At 35.7% G+C, this 23,907-nt stretch overlaps 1 protein-coding gene across 4 annotated transcripts in view; it reads left to right on the top strand.

Moving 5' to 3' along the window:
• Nucleotides 1-23,907, top strand: part of LOC107727022 (tensin-2-like) — a 61,402-nt gene that overhangs the window by 8,109 nt on the left and 29,386 nt on the right. For 3 of the 4 annotated variants that reach the window (XM_016536769.1, XM_016536770.1, XM_016536768.1), the window contains exons 2-3: nucleotides 13,653-13,758; nucleotides 14,758-14,795. In XM_016536769.1, the coding sequence (XP_016392255.1) occupies nucleotides 13,653-13,758; nucleotides 14,758-14,795 (144 nt within the window). Of the gene's footprint in view, nucleotides 1-766; nucleotides 903-13,652; nucleotides 13,759-14,757; nucleotides 14,796-23,907 lie in introns of those variants that run through there. The other variant, XM_016536771.1, reaches the window with a different exon arrangement.

Below are 23,907 nucleotides of genomic sequence, written 5' to 3'. Positions count from 1 at the left end.
GCTATTTTAGGTAGGGGTGGCTGACTCTTAACTTTTATAAAGAATATCTCTTTGGATTTAAGACTTTAGTACTCCAAAGAGAAAGGAAAAATTGAAATCGCATCATATGACCCCTTTAAATAATACTTAGTGAGCTTTACATGCTTCATCTCTACTGTAGAAAACTCTTGTGAACGCGCCTGCAGATGTAACTCCACATATGACCAGTTGATGTCGCTATTGTGCTTTCAATAGTTCTTTCAAAGTACCACTATTTTGGCGGATAAATATGCATTACACTGATTTCCAGACTTAATTTCTGTCTAATTATTTATTATTGTAGAGACAGTAATAATATATGGAACATTAAAAATAAATAAAATCTGTCTAATGCATATCAGAAACAAGGTAATGTATAACTCAATTCCATAATTAACTAAACTTGTTTTGCATAGTCGTTTAATACCTGTGATAATACCACAGTTTCCTGTTGAATAAGAGAGCACATCATAATAAAATGTAGATTATAGAATTAATTCTTAATTAAAAGTTTAAATATAAGTTTAAATATTCTAAGCAAAATGAGCTAAATATTTAAACGCATATGGTTTTGAAAGTGATGCTATAGAGAAAGATATGTTCTACATTCATAAAGGCAGGCGCTTCTAATTTGCATTCCATCCAATCAGCTATCGATTCGTCAGGATGCCGCCAATCAGAAAAGTTTGCTTCCAGTAACAACATTCCACAGTGTTCTTTTCCCGCTGTAGCTCCTCCCACTGCCAGACTATGAGTTTAGTGAGCGTAAAGAAAACAACTCCATCAGTAGTCGAGTGCTACTCCATTGCCTTATTGGGAATGTAGCCCATGAAATCTTTAAGGAACCTTTTTTAGCTGGAATATTCTCCAAAAACATGAGCAAGGTAATGTATTTTCATTCAATATGGATCTAAGATTACATGTCTAGAGGTCCTGAATGTAAAGAAATGGGCATAAAATGGTTGAAATGAGATGTGATTAGATCTCGTTAGTGTTAATGTATTGAAATTATTTCTATTAAATGCTATTGTATGTATGTTATGCAAATAATATGTTAGGAGCAACACTGATCTGATATGTAGTTTTCCTCTGTTATGTGTTGGAGCATCTTAGAGGTGAGTGCTTGTGGAAAAAAAGTGACTTGTTTCTGTTTTTAACTGTAAATATGATGCAGTAGTTTTGATCTGAGCTTTACAACACACTGTTGCCCCATATGGTAAATAAATACCCTTGTATAAGATGTATTAGTGTGCTTTTAAATGGAAATCGCTGGCATTGGTGCTGCTGTCTCAGTGTCCACGCTTTCCATGTTCACTATCATGGCATGAAACATGTCAGATGCATAACAGCAGCATGAGCGAAGTCTCGTTCTCTTTCTGTAGGGACAGTGATTACACGCCTTACATAACCACAGATGAAAACCTCATAAACTCTTAGAAGTTTTATCACTCTGCTAATTAAGTCTGGCAAGAACTAATTTAAAACCTGCGTATGTTTATTGCGTTATGTCGTCGATGAAAGTCTAAGGAAATGCGTACCTTGGTTTTCCCCACTCTTTGCCAGGGGTGAAACTGCGCTGAAAACTGGAGCAGAAAGAAAGAGTCATCATATGACTTCACGAGCTGGTAACTAATAGTTACTGCGTCATCATGCATTAAACGCCTCGCTAGAGACAACGGCTGTGTCTCAAAACATAGTGAGCTTACTACCTAGACAGCATTTTGAGGTGGAACGATTAAGAGAATCTATTAAACCTGTTCTATTAATTTTTTTTAAGTCAATTATATTGTTTCAAATAAACTTCAGTAATGTGAATATATATATATATTCTAGAAATTAAGAACAATTTAATAAATATACAAATAAATGGATACAACACTGTAAAATGCAATTTAAATATACAAAATTATTAAAATTAAACTACATTTTAAAATTTATTTGTTATTATTTTAACACATTTTTAACACTGTCATGAATGTGTTAAATAAAAAAAAGTGTAGCTAATACCAAGCAAGTGTTATTGCAATTGAAAACATATTACAATGGTTTATTGCCATGGTAATATCATGCATTTTGGATATGCACTACAGGTATGTTAGTATTATTGTATGTTTTGAAGTAGGTACATAAATATCAGTGTGCATGCTGTCATTATTGTGAGAAGAAAGACAATGCAAAAGAAGATTCTAATCAGAGGATATAATGCTGCAAGTCAGTAGATTTGGTGTGAGATCATCAATGAAGGATGTTCTTCTGCTGTACAGCTCTGAATACAGCTAAACAGCCATTAAATATGACCACAATTTGGAGAATGTAAGAGAAGCTTTAATTTTCAATGGGCTGGTTGCTTGTTATAGCTTAGTAAATAGTTGATATGATTTGCCACCTACATTATAATTACTTCTCTCTCTGTTTCTCTCTCATGCACTTTCTATGAGCTGTCACTTCATATCGGACCTCGCATGGATTATTTCAGCTTAGCATATCCACCTGAATACACAAAACGGATGTAATGCAAACCTTATTATATCCCACTCATCTATAAACTGGTCTGCTTGAAGAGAATCATACTGTTTAACTTATAGAAAAGCTTATAGATGTGTAAGGGAGCAGTACAGTAGTAGTGCTACTTAGCAACACACTAATAATTCTTGCTGATGATTTTAGAGCAGTAAAAAAGTTGCAAGTAATTACTATGTGATATATAAGCCATAATCAGGGTGATTTCTTTGCAAGCATATTGAGCCATTTATGTATAGTCATAAAATGAGTGTGGTCACTGATTAGTTTGTTTTACTTGGTTCTTTCTGAAGTTTCAAGTTATACATCATATCGAAATGCTCAATCAAAACCGACCGCCACGGTTAGATTATAGTGTGCGAACGTTTACTGACATGAAGGTTCACGTAAAAGTCACGCCACAGGTATTCCTGATGAGTAATCGGACATACATGCGCGTGATTGTATTTTATCTTTATATTTTGTATCGGACGGCCTTAAAGTCTCTGACTTTCCCTTAGCTTTCTCTTGGGTTATATATAGTAACAACAACATTGTGCAGTAGAGTTAGTTCTTGATAACAGTCTGACACTAATAGACTGCTGTGTGATTTATTGTGTGACGGGCTTACAGGAGGAAGTGCAATACAACACGTCAGAACTCACACAATAGGATGTGCAGATTAGCCTGTCATTTCCTGAGGATGCAGCAGGGCTCTGTAACCATCATGGAACGGGATGCATCCCGTATTCAATATATTTGTTGAATTTTTGATGACCAGTTCTAGTAGTTGAATAGTTTTCATGCTCTTTATGAATACAAATAGTTTGATGTGAATGCTGCGTGTGTTGTGCTTTGATCATTGTGCGTTTGTTTGTCATGGAGACATATTTGATTAGCGCAGGAAGTATGTATTGGCGCTATGCTGACTTCATCACTGGAACAGGCAGTCTGTGTTCTTCCACTGCCTGTCCCACCCTACACACACACACTCACTTATAAACACACACTTGTATTCACACACATGGCTCCCTTGCTTTCCCTTTACCACCCTTCAGTGAGAAAAAAGGCCTGTAACACTTTTTTATACTCCCCAGCTGAGATACTCATTCTTTATTAACCCTAAATATTTGGTGCGTTCAGCAGGATGCTGTGCTGCAGATGTGAATGAGGCCTAAAACTGTGAGGCTTGATAGAAAGAGATGCGCTTTTACTTTTCAAAGCAATCAGACTTTTTTCAGGTGTTAAAACATGCATGGGACCCATTGAAAAAGGAGTATGAATTGACTAAGGACAATTATTTTATAGAGATTTGTTTTTTGTTTTATTTGAGCTAGTAAGTTATCACTTAACAAACATCTGCAATGCTTTATAGTAATGCTCTAGCAACAATTTTTACAACACTGTAATGCTACAGTAAAAATTGTAGCTTATTGGAACATATATGGTGAAAAATTGTTTTAACATTGCATTACATGTAATTATGCTGTAAAATACTGATAAATGTATGTTTTTGCAGGTAAAAATTATGAATTGCCATATCATTTCCAGTGAAAAACAGTAAAAAGACATTCCCAGAAGTCCCTGTGTGACACATGACTCACTGAATGAGGATATTTAAATTTTCAAATAGTATTTTTTTTTAATCTGTAAAGTACATTAGGGTGTTTTGTTTTCTATTTTATGTCATTTAGTTAATGTTTATTGCATTTTAGTGTCATGTGTGTTACCATGATGGTTTTTTATCTTTGTATGACCCTGAAACCTCCATATTTGTTTTCCATATTTAATGGACAGGCCACTTGTGATAAACTCATTATTTGGCTTTGTTTTATCACCTGTATTATTTTTGTGGTTATCAATATATTTTGAGGTACAAAGTGGATTTTGATCATTCAAGCAGGTTGGTAAATTGACATTTTATCATTTAAAGGGGTCATATGATGCGATTTAAATTTTTCCTTTCTCTTTGGAGTGTTACAAGCTCTTGGTGCATAAAGAAGATCTGTAAAGTTGCAAAGACTAAAGTCTCAAATCCAAAGAGATATTCTTTATTAAAGTTAAGAGTCAGCCACGCAGCGTCAGGCGCCACGGGGGGGCCTGAGGGGACCCGGCCCGGCCACCTCGGTCACTGTGCCCCCTCACCTCTGGTTAATAGTTTAGCTTCAGCTACATCGCGAATATGGACACATTTGGATTTGTGCCTGAGAGAGGTAAGCCCAACTTTACCTTACGTTTCTTTATAAATTAATTTGTTTTGGCATGTTTATTGCTAAGCATATATTATTATATACTGCAATTATATTTATCCATTAGAATTATATATTTTTAAATTCTTATTCTGTTCTGATACGGTTACATTTAAAGGATTTGTTGTAAAGTGAGGGGAACTAAAATATCCTATAGTGTTCATAATGTTGGTACATTATAACATTAGTAGGCCTGCCGTTATTATTTCTGAAAATGCAACTTATACTAGACGTATCTTTTTTTTATTTTCCTCAAAAAAACATTTTTTTTTTAAATTGTATTTTTAAAAGCATGCAGCAAACGAAAATATGCGATTAATCTGTTAAAATTTGTTACTGTGGGTTAACAAATTTACATTAGTAGGCTATTCTTATGCTTGGCTTCACAGATAGCAACAGAGTCTGGGCCAAATCTGGTTTACATTCACTTCTGGCTTTTTTCAGTCTTGATTGCAAATGTTTTTTTGTTTTTTTTTATGTACGATGGATAATTAAAACAAAAATCAGGCGTGTGTATTTATAACATCAATTACTAGGCCTACATTCTTTTTTTCAGAAATGGAAGTAACTTAAAATGTTATTGTGTGTTAACTGTGTTTGTAATTTTAATATTTTTTATCAATAGGCCTATACAGCAAACCTACAGAGCTTCCAGTAGGTTATTTTACGGAGCTGTAAACGCGGGAATCTCCGACCGCATGCAATCTTTGACGAACACCCAATTCATATATCAAACTAGGCTATATGTTATTAAATTGCACATAGGCTATATATCAGATTATTTTATTTACAGTTTCATGTTTGTGTTTATCCCGTTTTTTCCCCATTGCATCTGAAAATTACTTTCAGAAAAAAATTTTTTCCCAAAAAAACATTCCCCAAAAAAACGTGCGGCCCCCCAATAAATTGTGCCTGCCCCCTCACTTTGTGCTCTCTGGCGCCGACCCTGAAGCCACGCCTACCTAAAACGGCTCGTTCTAACAAGCCCCCACATGTCTACGTCAGGATGTGGGAAGATTTGCATAACACCGCCTGTTCACGCACGCAAAGAAAGAAGGCGTAACTTTTATTCTCGCTGTAGTATTGCTGCTGCCGCCGCTGCCATGTCGTGAAGACGCTGTGTGTTTTGTTGTGAAAGCGAAACTACTTAGTTTGGCCTTCCAAAAGAGGACACGATGGATAGCTGGCCAATCAGAGCACCCCTCGCTTTTCAGACCGATGAGCTTTGTAAAAATCGACACGTTTCAGAAAGACGGGGCATAGAGGAGCAACAATAATGTACATTATGTGGAAAATAATGTGGTTTTTTTTTACCTTAAAACGCATAAACACATCGCATTACACCAAATACACAAAATAATGTTCTTTTTAGCAACGTCATATGACCCCTTTAATGAAATATACAGTTTTAAGTTTTAAATATACAGGCACCAATGTGCCATTCTGTAATAGCTGAAACTTTGCTACATTGTCATTTCTGGCAGCCACAGCTGTGCTTTTTAGTATAAATTTAACAGGATATTTTTGACAGTGTACTGTAGTAACTGCATTGCAACGGCCCTATATTGTGGCTGTGCGTTTTGCGCAGACAGAAAATGTAAAAATCTAGTGGACTTCAATCTGCAATGAAAATAAAATGGCAGGTTTTTAGGGCCATTGCATGGAACGCCACTATAAACACCTCTTCGGAATTTTTTGGGCAGGAAAGCTAATTCCTCTGGCATTAAAAGCACTTTTTCAGCAAGTGTAGGTTATAGCAGCAGTTAATCTGGTGCTCACATATTCCCTTATTGTCTCATCACATGAGGACAATTTGATGTCCAAGATCTCCGTTCCCTTCATCCAGCCCCATTGATGTTTATTCTTCTGAATTTTCTGTTAGATTTGGTTTTTCTTGAATTGTTGTTTGTGCCGAAGTTTCTTTGTCTCTATGATTTGAAATCGTAATTGGTAGCATCTGTTGGTGGACCACCATCGTTGCAGGCACGATTTTGTGATTGATAGCGTGGTTATTCGCAGATGATTTTTGTTTATTGCAACCTACGGGAGACGGATGGCAGGGACGGTCTGCTTGGGGCACCCTGGACATTAATGCCAGGCTGATTGGAGAACATTTGTGGCTAAGGCAGAATGGAGATCTGAGCACCACCACCAAATCTGCAGTGTCTCAGTGGCACATTTTGATTGGTCTAATGGTCAGTGATGTGATTCTTATTTGTTATATGAATTCACAAATACTTAAAAGATTAAAAAATCAGTTCCTACATACAGTGACTTGAATACCATCTCATATGATTGGCATATGTTTCTTTTTATTAAAACATAGGTTATATAAATTTTTTGGGAGGAGCGTAAAATTATAAATGATATCAAATAATAATGGAGAGATTATAAGCTTAATTAAAGAATTCAGTTATTGGACAAAAAAAAAAAGCCCATAAAACAAGAAGTGATATCTTAAATAGGACCCCTATGCATCAAGGTCAAAATGTCATATAACCTAAAATATGACAAATTATAAATTTATATATTTAACTTATATATTTATATTTATTATGATTTTTAATTTATATAATTTAAGTTATCAGATATTTAAACATTTCAAATTTTAGATTAGATTAATTTGGTGTACTAAAATAACTACAACTTAAATAAAAATTAATAAAAACTATGTAGACATAAAAAAAATTACAAAAAATGACAACACACAAAACAAAATTAATAAAACATTAACCAAAATTAAAACAGAAAGTATAAAAATAAAAACTGATTCAAAATATTTATAAAAACTATAATAACATCTGTTAAGAAGAATATATAATTGCATCTATAATTATATCACATGACATTTGTTACTTTTACTTAAAAAAATAAAAATAAACCTTTTCTTGAAAATGTTATAAATGTTTTTCAATACCATATGAAACAAACATGAATACAAAGAGTACATTTCTGTCAACTTGGCACGTGGTTTAAGCTAGATTTAAAATAATTTCATTTTCCTGGACACTCTTATATGTCATTGACTCCTGAATGTCAATCGGTGTTTATGTTCTTGCTGGGCTTCCATTCATAGTTTGCATGTACTGAGTTGGGCTGGAACACAAAGTTCGGTTCATTGCAGGATATTGCACACAATGTGAGGATCTGTTAAAGCTGGAGCTATTTATGGAACAGAAGAGAGTGCAGAGGTGAAGAATCATGGGAAAATTGGTACGTGGGTGTGCGTTTCCCCCAAAATACGGACTTGCCTTTCGCTTTCTGTCATTTCTGTGTCTGTTTATATCCAGATTGTCTGTTCAATTCCTCTTCTGTTCTTTCATTTGAGTTTGAAGGAGAGGGTTTTCTCCCTCTCAAAGGCTGTCCTTTTTGCTGGAGAGCTTTGGCATGCTGTTCAGGATGGCTAAAATTAAGTGAACAGTCCCTCCTTGTCTCTGCTCCGTGCCCCGGGGGCCGTCCCTACCCTGACTAGCCGCTCTTGGCACACTGTTGGCCGGGCATTAGGTACGTCACTTAACAAAACTGCTTTACTGACTTATTAATATTTGAAAAATATCTGCCATTAAATGTATTAAATGCAAAAAAGTGCCATTAAATGTAATTAAAATGTCACTAAATGAACCATTAAAGGCACAATATGTAATTTTTTGCCACTAGAGGGTGCGTATTCAAAACAAACAAAGAAACAAAGGCGTAGTTTGATGACGCCGTGACTGGGTGTGGAATCATGGGAGTTGTCGTCTTCATCTTCAATTCCTCTTCTGTTCTTTCATTTGAGTTTGAAGGAGAGGGTTTTCTCCGTCTCAAAGGCTGTCCTTTTTGCTGGAGAGCTTTGGCATGCTGTTCAGGATGGCTAAAATTAAGTGAACAGTCCCTCCTTGTCTCTGCTCCGTGCCCCGGGGGCCGTCCCTACCCTGTCTAGCCGCTCTTGGCACACTGTTGGCCGGGCATTAGGTTAGTTTGTTGACGAGTGTTGCAGTCACACCTCAGAGAGCGCCGAACCTGTGAGACGTGATCTTGCACACTCGGTTAAAGGGGGTGGGGTTACTTAGTGCAGGTAATGGAGCGCTGATTATTTCTTCATTTGCGTCCTTGACCCTTGTGGACTTTATCAGTGGAAAGGTAAGCTTTATAATGTACGTTCTATGCTCACCTAATTAGGGTGCACAGAAAGGTCACTTTTATGCTTAATAGGGTTAAATGACAAAAACACTGACTTGCAGGCCAGAATTAGAGGACAAGTACATTTGGGTTCTGTCAGGTGGCTTTAATAGTTGCTTTTTAAGCTTTTCAAGTGTATTTATGTGAGTTGAAGGACCTTCAGCTTTTAGTTTATTAAACTGTAGTACAATTAATTAGACAAAATACCGTAGATCAGTGAATACGTTCAATGATATACAAATAAATCAAACAAATGGGACTTTTAAAGCAACTTTTGCCAGAGTAATGTATTGTATTTGTATTATCTGAATTTGGGGATTTTTTTTATTATTTTAGAAAATATCAATATATGTGATTAATTGCTTTTTTTCTGTTGATTATTTACCAGAATATGTAACAAAAAAATTTTGACAGCCCTAATTGTTTTACATATACAGTATATTCCACATACACGCACACACATACATATACGTATATATATATATATATATATATATATATAATTTTTTTAATTAATTGATGTGGAATCATGGGAGTTGTGGTCTTCATCCCCACAGCCGATGCAATCCGACTGGACTCGGGCAGAAATCATGTTCATGGATGAGCTAATGTATTAAAGATTTATTAACATCGTAGTATGAAGCAGAGTGAGGTGGAAAGCCGTCAAAGCAAAACGAGGCCGCTGAACTAGCGCGACATACGGCTCGAAAGCAGCGGAGCTTTTATTATGCCACAGTCGACCGCTTCCGCTCCTTCCTGAAAGCAGCGGAAGTAAGCAGATACATTTGAACTTTCTGTTATAATACTACTCTGTGCGGTCATCACCTGGATAATAAAACACACAACATATTAAAGCGTCTTTGGTGTTCCCATGTTTTCTACAAAACAAAACCGGAAATCGAGGGGTTATGACGTCATTGGCAGGCGACACAATGACACTATGGACACGGTGCGTGTCACTAGTTAAAATTGCTTATTTCTCTGGATTTAAACATTCTTCGAAACATGCGTCCTTGACCCTTGTGGACTTTATCAGTGGAAAGGTAAGCTTTATAATGTACGTTCTATGCTCACCTAATTAGGGTGCACAGAAAGGTCACTTTTATGCTTAATAGGGTTAAATGACAAAAACACTGACTTGCAGGCCAGAATTAGAGGACAAGTACATTTGGGTTCTGTCAGGTGGCTTTAATAGTTGCTTTTTAAGCTTTTCAAGTGTATTTATGTGAGTTGAAGGACCTTCAGCTTTTAGTTTATTAAACTGTAGTACAATTAATTAGACAAAATACCGTAGATCAGTGAATACGTTCAATGATATACAAATAAATCAAACAAATGGGACTTTTAAAGCAACTTTTGCCAGAGTAATGTATTGTATTTGTATTATCTGAATTTGGGGATTTTTTTTATTATTTTAGAAAATATCAATATATGTGATTAATTGCTTTTTTTCTGTTGATTATTTACCAGAATATGTAACAAAAAAATTTTGACAGCCCTAATTGTTTTACATATACAGTATATTCCACATACACGCACACACATACATATACGTACACAATGACACTATGGACACGGTCCGTGTCACTAGTTAAAATTGCTTATTTCTCTGGATTTAAACATTCTTCGAAACATTTGGGATAATGTAAGTACACAAGTCAGCAAAATATATAACACTGTTCTAGTGTTTCTTTGGATATTTTAATTAAAAAATCTTACATATTGTGCCTTTAAATTGAAACTTTTCATGAAAATAATATACTGTAAAAAAAATTCAAAAATAATTGAAACCAGCATGAATACAGAGTTCTGGGAGCTTGTCACATGTGTTTTTGTTTTCTTTATCGTGAACACTTTTATACGTCATTGACCCTTGGCTAAAGTTAAGGAAAATGAATAGAGTGAACATGGGAAAAACTAGAAGCTGAAATTAGAAGAAAGAAAGGAAATCCAAGCATTAAGGAGCTGTAAAAGAGAAAGGGAAAAGCAGCTGATGATTTCCATTTGGGTGGGCAAACTGAACTCCTGGAGCAGCCAAGCAAATCAACGTGATCTGGCCGAGATCTCTGAGAGGGATAACACGAGACGATCTGGTTTGATTAATCCAGAAAGAGGGCTTTCTTAGTAACCGTGGATGTTTAAATGGGACGCTTTAATGCATAACGCATAACATTTGTCATGGGGCACTTTTACAGGGCATTTGCTAACGTCTGAAGCAGCTGATCCTGATGTTTGTTCATAGTGAATGAAAGAGTTTCTCTGATTAAGCAATTATAGTCAGCTATTAAGATTTCTCAACCACCTTCGTCATACTGAAGAAGTCTTGTGTCAAAGTACAGTCAAAGAACAAGCAGTTATGAATGAGGAGAGGACAGGCTGCAGTGACACCACTAACAAATGTTCATCTGCTTCTCACTTGCTTTTACTTCAGGACCCAGGTTTTACATTGGACATCAAGTGATGTTCCAAAGCTGCTACTATTTAACCAATTATTTATTATAACATTTAAAAAAATGTCTTTAACATCAAACAGGATCATTATTATGAACTATATAGGTGCAGTATGCTAATGAAATAAAGTGTATTTAGAAGGTTTTAGTGCATTTCTATGGGGTTCTGAAAGTGTAGAATATGATGGTTGTTAGGGTGTTGCTATGTGGTTTTGTGCTGGGTGGTTGCTAAGGTATTATGTGTGTGTTGGTGTGTTCTGGATGTTTGCTAGGGTGTTGCTATGTGGTTATCAAGTTTTGGGTGGTTGCTTGGGTTATGTGGGTAGCGGAGTATTCTGGGTGGCTGCTAGGGTGTTGCTATGTGTTATGATGTTCTGGGTGGTTTCTAGGGTGTTACTGTGTGTTATGATGTTCTGGGTGGTTTATGTGTTATGATGTTTTGGGTGGTTGCTAGGGTGTTACTGTGTGTTATGATGTTCTGGGTGGTTGCTATGGTTATTATGTGGGTAGCGGAGTATTCTGGGGGGTTGCTAGGGTGTTACTATGTGTTATGATGTTCTGGGTGGTTTTTAGGGTGTTACTGTGTGTTATGATGTTCTGGGTGGTTGCTAGGGTGTTACTATGTGTTATGATGTTTTGGGTGGTTGCTAGGGTGTTACTGTGTGTTATGATGTTCTGGGTGGTTGCTATGGTTATTATGTGGGTAGCGGAGTATTCTGGGGGGTTGCTAGGGTGTTACTATGTGTTATGATGTTCTGGGTGGTTGCTAGGGTGTTACTGTGTGTTATGATGTTCTGGGTGGTTGCAAGGGTTATTATGTGGGTAGCGGAGTATTCTGGGTGGTTGCTAGGGGTGTTACTATGTGTTATGATGTTCTGGGTGGTTTTTAGGGTGTTGCTGTGTATTATGATGCTCTGCGTGGTTGCTAGGGTGTTACTATGTGTTATGATGTTCTGGGTGGTTTTTAGGGTGTTGCTGTGTATTATGATGCTCTGCGTGGTTGCTAGGGTGTTACTATGTGTTATGATGTTCTAGGTGGTTGCTAGAATGTTACTCTGTGCTATGATGTTCTAGGGGGTTACTAGGGTATCACTATGTGTTATGATGTTCTGGGTGGTTGCTAGGGTGTTACTGTGTGTTAAGATGTTCTGAAAGGTTGCTAGGGTGTTACTATGTATTATGATGCTCTGGGTGGTTGCTAGGATGTTATTTGGGTAGTTGAGTATTCTGGATGGTTGCTAGGGCATTATATGTTGTTATTATGTTCTGGGTTGTTGGTAGACTGTTTTCTATGTGGGTGGCAGGATGTTCTAGGTGGTTTCTTGCTTAGAGCTCACCTGTTTCATTTGTTTAATCATCCAGAGGCAAATGTAATTAGTAATTAGTACTTCTAACTGTTTTATACATTAAATTGGATTGAAAAAGTACTTTAACATTTAAAAAAAAAATACAAAAAGTATTGTGTTCTGTAGGAATATATTCATTGGAGATGCCCATTGTACCTGAAGACAATGGTTGTAGAGTGAGGAACTCCAGTGGCTGTATGTGATGGTGCCAGCTTATTGAAGCTGTGGCTATGGCACCTAACGGGCACACGCTGCATTTCTCGCCAGCTGTCCAAACAGGGTCGAGAGAGAGAGAGAGAGAGAGAGAGAGAGAGAGTGGAAAAGAGTGCTAAACCCCTCTACCTCTCTGCCAAATGGAAAAACGCACATCCAAACACAAAGCTGCATTATGCTGCTGTGCTGTGGGACGTCATACAGAGTTAAAACCAAACCAAACCAAACCCAGTGTACAAACATGCTGCATGATGAGTTTGTGCTGTCTGTTGTTAGTCTTGAGCCTCATCAGAAGTGATAACATACAAATTAGTATTTGAGGAGGATATGTGGCTGTCAGGTATTTCATAGTCAAGCGCTACACAGTGGGCTTGCTATGTAGAGTTGTTGGTGTGAACCAAAGCGTCCTCATCAAGTTTCTGACCACAAGATGTGCCACTTTCAGATAAAAGGTTTTGTCGGGTTTTTGTTTTTGTTCTCAGCATTGAAAAATGAGCTGCTGTACATGGAAAGAGAGACAGAGGCCTGACATCCAGAGGAGAGTTCAGGTCAGTAAAGGGAATCGGGCGGAAGAGCGGAACGCAAGAGAAGATTTATTTGGAGAAATATTGAACTAATGGCAAAATGACAGGATTACAGACAGTGATTGAGAGAGAAGCATGCGTTTAGCGTCAAATACAAAGCCTTTTTTGAAATGTTGTGTTTGTCTTTTCCAGGCGGGGAAGGGTGAGCCCCACGTCTTTAAAGAAAAGACCTTCAAAAAGAAGCGGCAGTGTGGAGTGTGCAGGCAGAGCGTGGAGAATTTGGGCTCTTTTTGTCGAGGTGAGTAACATCTGACCATTTCAGCTTTTATCTCAGGTTTTTTTTTACATTTTTGATGCCAAGGATCCACAAATATGATGTTCACCTTGTGACATTTTTAAGTATAAAAAATGTATGTCTCGCAATTTATACTGAGAAGAAGCATGCTACTATAAAGAAAACATGTAGATTATGAAATTAAATAATTTACTTTAATGTTACTGTACTAAAGAAAAATCTAATTATGAAAAAAAAATATTATCTGGAAAATATGTATGCTTATTTCAAATTACCTTTAAATTAAGTATAATACTGAAGAGAAATTACCAAATTTTTAAATTTACAATTGATTTGTATTTGTATTTTTTCACACTGAATCCTAATCCAGTTTTACAGTTAACTTTGACAACCCTAAAAAACTTAATATCTTTCCATGCCAATGATGTTATTGGTAACTATTAAACTATTAGAAATCGTTTTCAGTAATGGAAATAAAGCTGAAAAACTTCTAATAAATAAATTACATAAAAATGTAATAAATAAGTTTATGTTCAAGTACTAAAATTACTTAAGATAAAACTGAAATAAAAATACATTTATATAGAAATATTAAAATAAAAAATTTTATAAACAAAAAACCATGACATAATTACTAAAAAATAAAATTAAAACTGAAAATATAGAAATAAAAGCTTATTCAAAATATTAAGAAATACTACATTTGTATTTATATAATTCTAAAATAACACTATTCCATGGACTTCTAGACTTTTACCTATTGTAATTTTTTTTTCTGTACTGAAGTAATGTTTTTCTAAACTTTGATTGAAATGTTTAATAATCATAAGAAAAAAAGATTTAGAAGAAAGTTTTTAGATGCTATTTTAATACTATTCATCCCTGATACGAACTCCCATAAATTATTAAATTATGTTGCATCTTATAGTTCACTAGGGGGTTCCCTAAGATTCCCTGTATTCCTCCCTGACCAACACATTTCCCTCTCTTTACCGCCCACAGTCTGCAAAACAGCCACTCATAAGAAATGCGAAGCCAAGGTAAGACCATTTCTCCCATTTCTCATCAGGTCATAATGTATTTATCAATGTCTCTTTCACTCCCTCTTCAGATTAACATGGGCGTATAAAATGGGAGTTTATGTATTTAAAGGCTAGCTCTCTCTCTGTGTTTTCTGCACTGAAGGCCTCCCTGTGTTGGGGCGGCAGTGTTGGCAGCCGCACCCCCGCACCACACAGCCGTAGTGAAAGACTCATTGATAAGACCAATGGATGCCAGCGCTGGCACACCCATATCAGGCACGGCTCCAGAGGAGCACCCTGGGATCTAGATTCCCAAGCAACGCTGTAAAGCTATTTGCTTTATTCATAGTTGCTGACCTTGTATAGAGAAACTACTGTGATACCCAGTTTTATATAACCTTATTCGTCACTCCTTGGCACTGGCAAAAGTTTGGTCAATGTGTAAAGAAACAGTGAGTGGTTTAACATGCCACATGGTTATTCAATCAGCAAATCGCAACCCACTGAAACGCTCTTCACGACACAGAGAGCTTGCAGTTTGGTCTAGAGCTGTATCATGCTTGGAGTTAAGCTTACTGGCTGAATAGGATCATTTTCAGGCATGAGTTCCTATAATGACTAGGTTAAATGATTATGTGCATTTCATGAATGCATTTCAGTGACTATGTGGAATCAGGGTTCAGAATGTACATTTTACCAGACAGAATTGTCATAATTATATAATTATATTTTTAATAAAAAAAAAAAAAACTAAATATATGTTTTTTTGTAGCTTTAAAAGTTGATTAGTCGATTTTCATTGCAGATTGCAAAAATCAATGCAACTAATTTTAATAGTGTGGTACAACTGCAATTCTGGGCTGGTAACTGAAAGGTTGTAAGTTTGAATCCCAAAACAGTAATCAGTTTGATGATTACTTTTGTTTTTCATGATTTCAGCTAAGTCATAAAATGATTTTCATGAATTATTGAATTTTAAGAATCAAGGCAGAAGCATCAATGTGTAAATGATGTAGTACAATGGTAATAATTTTCAGTGTATAACCGAAAGGTTGTAGGTTTGAATCCCACAACAGGCTATCACAGTTCTGGGTGAGATCTGTTACAGCATCACATCTTATTATTTATTTGTCCCACTGCTTAATCTATGGATTGATGAATGGTTAACTGATCATTTGTCATGATTCATTCATGCATAAACAGACTTTTCTTCAGATATCTGGGAGATTAAATGTTTAGTGCGTGAACTCAAGAGCAGTATGGGTACAGTTTGGATATACCGTGGAAACCTATTTTCCCAGAATCCTGCTTTCTGATTTTCCAGGGTACTACACATGTTTTGTTACCCATCTAAAGCATGTTTAAGTAATCTTTTGATTAGTCTGGTTTTATATGTTCAGTGAAAAGTTCCTGTACCAGGCATGACCATTCAAAACCCTCAATGTTGGCTGGGATAGTCATCAGCTTTGCCATAGTGGGGAGTGGCGATCCTCTCTAGAGAACATGAGCTTTAAAAAAAAAACAACTGAAAACCTTATCGGCCTTCTAGAGCGTCGACCAGCATTCCCGCTCTTAGCACCTCGCAAGACAGAACAAAGACAAATTTCAAGAACACTTAAGCCCTCTCAGGTCAGAGTGCCATGGCATCGGTCCAAATCATGGGTTCAAGGAGGGTCCGCCAAACTCTTGCTCCATCTTAAAGTGCTATCACAAAAATGTTAGACAGCTTTGAGTTAAAAAAACCCCCCCAAAAAACACTGAGCACTCCTGCAACACAAATCTCACATTTTAAATGATTACACACTGTATTTGACCCTAAACAGTACTTCATTTCAGAGTATAACCTGCAGATGTTTTATTCAGCGCAGCAGAAATCAGTATAAGCCCTTCTCCTCTGCTCTTTAATATAGAAAATCCACTCAAACACCATTCAGCTGTTTCACGTTGCTCTCTTAAGCTTTCGTCCCCTCCCTGGGCTCTGTTGCATTATTAGATGTGAATGTTTTTTTTATTCACCTCCTCATAGCACTGGCCTTATTGGATTTTACACAGATTTAGAGCTGCACACTTAGATGGCTTCATCTGTGAATTGAATGGGAATGTCCATATGTTGAAAGCTAGCAGTTCTGTTAGATACACAGATATGTGGACCATAGAAAATAGGAAAGGAGCCAAATACTTTTCAGAGGAAGCACTCTCAGACACGAATGGCTAGTTGACTTCAGGAGCCATTAGGTAGTTATTAAACTCTTACTCTAATCGTAGAAGTCCTTATAGAGTTCCTTATGAAGTACAGTGTGATGACAGTTTGAGATGTGATGTCTCGCCATGTTTTACTTGTTAATGGCGGTTTCTCAATAAACAGTGTTGTAGTTTGTTGCTTGGGTAAAATAGGGATTGGTCAGGGCGGTCATCCACCTTCCAACTTGTTGATTATTCATTTTGTCATTTTTTTAATCATGAATATTTCTTGAAAACCTCTGTCATGACTCAAGCATCTTCTAACGACACATACATGGAAAATATACCATCATACATTTGCCTTATATGCTTTTTTTTTGGTTCAGAACTCCATGAGATGACACTTAAATAATACTCAAATAAAGCCACCAAAATGAACATATATTAGGAACAATATCACAACAAGTCAACAAATTTGTGAGAAATTAAGATTCACAATGATGGAGACTGGTACTTATATGAATCTATGAGTGATACAATGACCTGCACTGATTCGAGTAATAAATATTTAAGTTAACAGTTAAATAATCCCAATAATTTTAATAAAATAAAATAAAGAGAGATTTTATATATATATATATATATATATATATATATACATACATACATACATACATATACTCTTGTTTAAAGTTGTTGTCTGTTTTATGCAAAACTTTTGAAGTGGGCCCATTGTTTAAACCCACAAACAGTTATCTACCAGCCAATCTAAATATCTCAGCCCTCCCCAGGACAGCAGCTGGCAGCAGATGGTGTTTATCTGGACTGACTCATTGCTCTTTTGATTTAAGATATATTCTATTTATATCCGTCATTGTTTGGGTGAACTATTCACTCGAGTCATACAGTAAAGATGAGCTGGCTCTGTCTGGTCTGTAACCAATAAAAACATAGTTTAACCACCTCTAGTGTAGCCTACAGTGACGGTGACCAAAAGTCTCAGACCTCACTGGTCTGTTAATGTTTTTTACTTTTACCCACTTACATGGAAATACCCCAGTTCATTTTTCCTGAAATGCATTTCCTGAAAACAAAGATGAAAGGGAATTATCGTCAGTACCACTCTCTTTGTTTGTGTGTCTGTCTGGTGTGGTACAACCTCGTCTACAACCTTAAACCACAGGAAATAACCTCCAGCCCAATAACAAGTGACTGACTCATCTTTAACTTGCTTTAGCATTTAAGATGGACCTTAGCTGTCACTGAGTCGAGTTGACCCTGCATGACAAATCACAGTTCAAGGGTCACAATTTGCTGTTTCATGTTCAGATCACAACTGTGGAGGATGTCATGAAGTTTTAGACTAAAGTTTGAAATTTAAGTTGCATAATGCATTTCAGTAGGCTCAAAATAATTCACAATGGCAGAAGAGATGATCGTCATTCAATGCTAAAAAAAAAGATTGATTCAAATTTTAGAAAAAATTATTTTTTGCCTATTAGAGTATTACGGCTTTAACTTAGTAACATGCTAACAAAAACTCTATTAAGACAATTGCTAGTTGAGTATGCCAATCCAGAGCACTAGTAGTGTGGTAAGTGAAGCTGCTGTGTATGTAGAGCATTCCAAATCCCTCACTTTTTAGTGTTCATGACAGTCAGCATGCTGTCTTGGCACATAAAATCAAAACTTGACTGTATTTTTGTTTTTTCCATGCATCCTGTGAGTGGTACGATCTTATCTATGTGCCAGAGTGGAAAATTCAGTCCATGGAGAAAAAGAGACGGTGGGGGGAAAAGATTTAAGGGGCCAGAGAGGGGAAAAAATGAGAGGAATAGATGGAGGAAGAATCATTTCCGCCACTTTTCTGGGCAAAAGGGATCCTGTTTCCCATGGTACTGGTGGCTGAAGTGGGATATGAACAAGTGAATGGGTGGGCTCTTCCAGTAAATCTTTCATTTCATCACCCCTCTTTATGAGCTCATCAATGCCATGTGTTTCCCAAGCTTCCCTCAGGCCAGTGTGTGTGTATATATATGAATTCAACTATGTGTGTCTCAGTTTTGTCTAAATCAGTGCTAGTTTCGTTTTGCATCATTTAGAGGTTGGCGTTCTGACTCAGAGGTCTGGATTACATCCGACTCCTAATGTTGGGTAATGAGGAGAGGTACATGCCAAAAAAAACTGAGCTAAAAGGGTATAAAACCATGAAGGAATCAATCGCGGATGCAGCCTAGGGCCCTATCATGCCATTTAAGCAAAACATTACATTTTTCTGTCGTCCACTTGCAAGACTTCTGTTTGACTTATAACAGTAATTTTGAAGATAAGTTTTCTTTATTGAAGAACTGAAACATGACTCCAATAGCAACCTGAAGAGCAAACATAGTTTAACAAAAGTCTCAGACCTCACTGGTCTGTTAATGTTTTTTACTTTTACCCACTTACATGGAAATACCCCAGTTCATTTTTCCTGAAATGCATTTCCTGAAAACAAAGATGAAAGGGCATTATCGTCAGTACCACTCTCTTTGTTTGTGTGTCTGTCTGGTGTGATACAACCTCGTCTACAACCTTAAACCACAGGAAATAACCTCCAGCCCAATAACAAGTGATGTTTTCTTTATTGAAGAACTGAAACATGACTCCAATAGCAACCTGAAGAGCAAAGGTTGACCTGAGGCTACAGCTGAGGTGTTGGCAGATGCTGTTTGAGCAGATACACATACATGATGATGCACACTGATGATTCATTATGCATCTGATGATTCATATTAAACATTGTGCACAGTAAGTAAAACACATTTTCAGTTGTTGTCACAATTTTAAGTATTCATTACAATATTGCATTACATTGATCTATCTATCTATCTATCTCTGTCTGTCTGTCTGTCTGTCTGTCTATACTAGTACAAGTGGATAAGCAATGTAGACAGTGTCTTAAATTGAGAGGAGATTAAGCAAAACATTACATTTTTCTGTCGTCCACTTGCGAGACTTCTGTTTGACTTATAACAGTAATTTTGAAGATAAGTTTTCTTTATTGAAGAACTGAAACATGACTCCAATAGCAACCTGAAGAGCAAAGGTTGACCTGAGGCTACAGCTGAGGTGTTGGCAGATGCTGTTTGAACAGATACACATACATGATGATGCACACTGATGATTCATTATGCATCTGATGATTCATATTAAACGTTGTGCACAGAAGTAAAACACATTTTCAGTTGTTGTCACAATTTTAAGTATTCATTACAATATTGCATTACATTGATCTATCTATCTATCTATCTATCTATCTCTGTCTGTCTGTCTGTCTGTCTGTCTATACTAGTACAAGTGGATAAGCAATGTAGACATGTCTTAAATTGAGAGGAGATCCCTGTTAACTGCATACACTTCTACACTGCCTATAGATTCATTAATATAGCCTAGAAGCTTATCAAAATATGTATATTTTGAATTAATTATTATAGGACATGAAAAGATAAGCTTATTGTCATTGATTTGTACTATTTCTGAGGGAACTAATTAAATTAGTGTTTCTTATTCTCCCAAAAAAAGAAGAAAAGAAAAAAAAATTCCCATTCCCAATGTTTCCCATTGCATTTTGCCATCAGTGTAATTGGCACCATATGGAAACTATCCGCATGACTTTAAAGTGAAGAAAGATGTCTATAACATCAGTACATTCTCCAATATGTCCACGTCTTTGTATTTATAGCGTCAATAAAGGATTGTATAAACACATGAGATCAGAACAACTGCGGCATGTCGTTGTCTAATTACAGAAGCCATATAGCAGAGGTGGGATTTTTCCATTGCTGATATCTGCTGATTGTGTTCTGTTAATTGTTTAGATTTGTTTCCATTTGGAGGGGAATGTATTTACTTCTGTTTATTCATATCTTAATCTTTTTGATTGGTTGCTTCACTCTAGAGATTTGTGACTCTTGCTTAGTTTGGCAATAAGACAATAGAAGGGGTGATATAATACTGAAGCTCCTGTTAGAGAGTTAATTAGAGGATGATTACAGCTCTGGTCTGTGTGTACACATGTTGTCTGCTGGAGTTTGGAGAATATCTCAGTTATGGATCTCCATGTAAGAGAATCAATCCAAATAAAAAGGTGCAATCACGTTGTGTGAAAGCAGACCTCTGTGTATTCCCAGCCTCTCCCGCAGGATCTGCTCGAAGCTGTGTGTGTGTTAACATGCTCACAGCTGCTCGAGGCTGGAGGTCATGTTAACACACACTAATTCACAGTGAATTAATGAATTAAGAATGCTTTGACATCTGTCTCATGCTAATGTCTAATAGTTAATTAACTGGTTTGGTTGCAACATACTTTGGTATTACCTTTTTTGTACAAATATGTATTGTATGACCTTTTTTATTTTGTACAAGTTATTTAAATGCTTCTGTATTATAATCTACAAAAAGAGCCATTATTCCTATATATGCAGTTATTCCTACCCCCTGTCAGTATACATCCATACTGGCTACATTTTGTTTGAGTCTGATGCTGCTTTAGGGATAATTATGACTCACATATGCATAAAAATATTATTATTATATTATATTATATTATATTTTCAATTATATTAATAGTAGTAAGTATTATTATTATTATTATTATATAAATTACCCTTTGTTATCAAAATTTAAAAAAAAATAAAATATCTGGAAAATAATTTATAATACTATTATTTAATAATGATGTTTTATTATTATTATTAATTTATAACAATAAAATGGTGATTTATAAAATAATAATAATAATAATAATAATGATTAGTATTGTTTTTTTTTTCCCATTTTGACATTTTATCAGTCAAGATTAATTAACTAATATATCATTAGTTTTTTCACATTACAGTAATTGTTTGCATTTCAGTAATGGGAATAGTTCTTTCATAAAAAAAAAATTAATAAATAAAAAAAAATGTTGGTCCTAATTTTCTTTAAGCAAAATAAATATGACCTTCTTCTTGAAATATGGCCTGGATGTTGACATGTTTCTTGAGATGTACACTCACTATTGAAGAATTCATTAAAGGAATAGTTCACCCAAAAGTGAACATTTTGTCATCATTTACCTGCCCTCCTGTCATTCCAGTTTCTCTCTTATGTTGAACATAAAAGACTTCTATAGTTTTTCTTTCCCTACTTTTGAAGTCAATGGGGACCAACAACTGTTTGGTTTCCTCAAAATTCTTCAAAATATCTTCTTTTGTGTTCAACATAAGATAGAAACTTATACAGGTTTGGAACGACTTGAGGGTGAGTAAATGATGACAAAATTTTCATTTTTGGGTGAACTGTTCCTTTAAGGCTGTTTCTGTTCATCTTTAGTGAAGAATGTGTGTAAAGCCAGTGTCTGCTTCTCCTGAGACCCCTGTATTCTGCTCGGACTAATCGCAGTAATTACACTGTGTACACCCGAGCCCACCATCCAGCCTTGCTCTCCTCCCACGCTTCCTCCACCGCTCTGACATCCCTCCATCTCTCTCCCACTCCTTCCTCCATTTCCTCTGCTCTCATGTTCATCTCCACCCTTCTTGTATCCCTGCACTGGTTACAGTATGACTGCTTGTTACATATCCTTCTCTAGCCATCCTCTGATCTGTTTTTATCTCTACATACATCTCCAGACCCTAACACACACGTGTACATGCACACAGAGCAGTAAGGAACATTTCCTCTCTGCCTCCGAGGAACTCTTAAAAAAGCCTCACACCTCTTTGAACAGGAAACGAGTGCAGAGCGGATGAAGCAGCTGCTACTGAGATGACAATATCAAAGTTCATGTCAGGAGAAATCAGTCCAGGAACTTCCTAGATGCTGAGCCTAAATGATACAATCCTGTTAAAACTACTACATATACACTACTATTCAAAAGTTTGGAGTTAGTACATTTATTTGGTAAAATGGCTGGTAAAATGTTTTTAAAAGATGCTTTTTTATGCTCACCAAGGCTGCATTTATTTGATCAAAAATACAGCTTTGACATCTGTCTCATGCTAATGTCTAATAGTTAATTAACTGGTTTGGTTGCAACATACTTTGGTATTACCTTTTTTGTACAAATATGTATTGTATGACCTTTTTTATTTTGTACAAGTTATTTAAATGCTTCTGTATTATAATCTACAAAAAGAGCCATTATTCCTATATATGCAGTTATTCCTACCCCCTGTCAGTATACATCCATACTGGCTACATTTTGTTTGAGTCTGATGCTGCTTTAGGGATAATTATGACTCACATATGCATAAAAATATTATTATTATATTATATTATATTATATTTTCAATTATATTAATAGTAGTAAGTATTATTATTATTATTATTATATAAATTACCCTTTGTTATCAAAATTTTAAAAATAATTAAGTACTATATTTTTTAATTTTCTAGATATTTTATTTTCTATTATTATTATAATTTTTATATTGTACAAATTACCCTGTTACTGTTATAAATTAATTTCAGCATCATTACTCCAGTTTTCAGAGTCGCATGATCCTTCAGAAATCATTCTAATATGCTGATTTGCTGCTCAATAAATATTTATTATTAATATTAGTGAAAACCGTTTTGTTGCTTAATATTTTTGGAAAATGTGATAATTTTTTTTTTTCAGGATTGTTTGTAATCGTATTGTAAATTGTATTATACACGTCTTTACTTTTGATCAATTTAATGTGTCATTGCTGAATATAAGTAATATTTCCTTGAAAAAAAACTAGTGTACTCACACAAAAATAAAGTCACAATTTGTATAATATTTGGTCTAAATGAATTGAAATATAAAATGCTAAAAGCTGAAATAAAACATTTTAAATGCAAAGTTTATTTGGGCATTACAATATTAAAATGTATCATATGAAAAATGGATTTAAAGATTAAAGACAAGTCATAACCACATCTTAAACATTTGAGGTGG

Source organism: Sinocyclocheilus rhinocerous, unplaced genomic scaffold (genome assembly GCF_001515625.1).
Source record: "Sinocyclocheilus rhinocerous isolate Xijiao unplaced genomic scaffold, SAMN03320098_v1.1 scaffold666, whole genome shotgun sequence".
NCBI lineage: Eukaryota > Metazoa > Chordata > Actinopteri > Cypriniformes > Cyprinidae > Sinocyclocheilus > Sinocyclocheilus rhinocerous.
Note: the sequence above shows the minus strand (reverse complement) of the source record. Positions and strands in the feature narration are given on the sequence as shown.